Below are 1,859 nucleotides of genomic sequence, written 5' to 3'. Positions count from 1 at the left end.
AAGGCTGTGAATTAAGTGTTCCGGCTTGCGTGCGGTGACGGGGCTGGGATGGGCTCCAGCCACCCCAGAGCCACCCCCCGCACGGCGCCGGAGCAGCCCCATGCCCCGGGGCAAGCAGCCGGGGTGGCATGGCCGCGGTGTGGGGCTGCTGCTGGTCCTCCGTGTGTGCTCGGATCCCCCGCGCTCCGGTCCCGCTGCAGCGTTCCGAGGGGAAACTGAGGCACCGTTATCCTGCGGATGCTGCGCATCCCGGCTGGCTCCAGCTGTGGTGTCCTTCCCAGCAAGAGGCCTCGGTGGGGCTTCTGGGAATGGCAGGGATCCACGTGGGGATGGCCGGAGCAGCTGGACACCTCATCCTGGGGTGTGCTGGGATGGGAACCCCCTCCTCCGGTGCCAGCCGTGGGGAGCTCGGGGTGCGGACGGTGTGGGGCTGGCATCCCTCGAGTTTCCTGGCCCCCTTTCCGAGGTGACGCAGCCCCGTGTTCCTGCCGGCTGCAGCAGCGGGTCCGGGCAAGCAGAACTCCCACCCCACCCCATCCCATCCCATCCCATCCCATCCCGTTCCACCCCATCCCGGGTGGCTCCAGCCCCTGCCAGCAGCGCTCTCCCGGCGCTGGCCCCATCGCGGCCGAATTCCCGGCTCCCCGGCAGGAATGTGCCGGGGGGTTCCGGCCCCCCGCCCGCCGGGGCCGCTTCCTCTTTCAGCGCTATTTAAGCGGCTCCCGGCGCGTCCCGCCCGGCCGGGCCATGGAGCGCATGGAGGTGACCGAGACCTTCGCGGGCATCGCCCTGCCCGGCCACCTCCACACCCAGGAGTCCCTCGGCTTCGCCGCCGCCTTCACCTTCCGCCCCAGCGATGTGCTCATCGCCACCTACCCCAAATCGGGTGAGCGCCTGGGGGACACGGGGACAACGAAGGGACAGGGCTGGGACCGCCGGGCTGGGACCGCGGGGCTGGAGGGGGTACGGGGGGGCTCCTCCGGAGCTGCCGGCGGGGCTGGGAGGTGGCCGGGCTTGGGGACACCTCTGGCACAGCACGGGGACCCCTGGCCAGGGGCTCCTGCCCCCTGAACCCTCTGTGCGGCTGCCACACGGTCCCCAGMCCGAGACTGGTGTCCCCGGGGGCTCGGGGAGGGGGGACACGGCACTGCCAGCCCTAATGCTGGGATGGCATAGCATGGGACGAGACGGGAGGGACAGGCGTGCCTTGCTGTGCCAATCGCTGCTACCCGATGGCAGTGCCAGCGCAGTGCCATTCCGTGCCGTGCCGTGCCATGGTGCCATGGTGCCATGCCCCGTGCCATGCCCCGTGCCATGCCCTGCCCTGACCCCCACCCTGCAGGCACCACCTGGATGCAGGAGATCCTGACGCTGCTCTTCAGCCTCGGCGACGCCCGCCCGGCCAAGACCATCCCCAACTGGGAGCGGGCGCCGTGGCTGGAGCAGATTTACTGCCGGGGGGCTCTGCGGGASAGCGAGAGCCGCCGGCTCCTCACCACCCACCTGCCTGCCCCCGTCCTGGCCCCCGCCCTGCAGCGCAGCAAGGCCAAGGTGAGAGAGGAGCGGGGTGAGGGGTCCCCGATGGTTTGGGGGTCCCTGCAGGGATATCCCGCACCCCTGGGTTTCCCTGCGGCCGGGGGATGTCTGAGCGGGGCCAGGGGAACCCCCCAAGCTGTGGGGGTGACACTGAGGGGGTGACACCGTGTTCCCTCCCCCAGGTGATCTACGTGGCCAGGAACCCCAAGGATGTCGCTGTCTCCTTCTACCACTTTCACCGCCTGGCCAAGTTCCTGCCCGACCCCAGCTCCTTTGACGCCTTCCTGACACAGTTCCTCGAGGGCACAGGTGAGGGCTGAGGG

The 1,859-nt window shown here is 70.4% G+C and overlaps 1 protein-coding gene across 1 annotated transcript; it reads left to right on the top strand.

The window, feature by feature from the left end:
• Positions 1-566: 566 nt before the first annotated feature.
• On the top strand, positions 567-1,845 carry LOC130588485 (sulfotransferase 2B1-like; the record flags this gene model as incomplete). Its single annotated transcript, XM_057389404.1, is given in 4 exon segments — positions 567-671; positions 673-886; positions 1,343-1,551; positions 1,719-1,845. Coding segments are annotated over 4 exon segments (568 nt in total), but the record flags the coding sequence as incomplete, so codon positions are not given.
• Between the last annotated feature and the right edge of the window lie 14 nt (positions 1,846-1,859).

This window comes from Malurus melanocephalus, unplaced genomic scaffold (genome assembly GCF_030028575.1).
Source record: "Malurus melanocephalus ecotype Western Australia unplaced genomic scaffold, MMel_1.1 scaffold_5522, whole genome shotgun sequence".
In the NCBI taxonomy this organism is placed as follows: Eukaryota; Metazoa; Chordata; class Aves; order Passeriformes; family Maluridae; genus Malurus; species Malurus melanocephalus.
The sequence above is the reverse complement of the archived record's forward strand: the minus strand, read 5'-3'. Positions and strand labels throughout refer to the sequence as shown.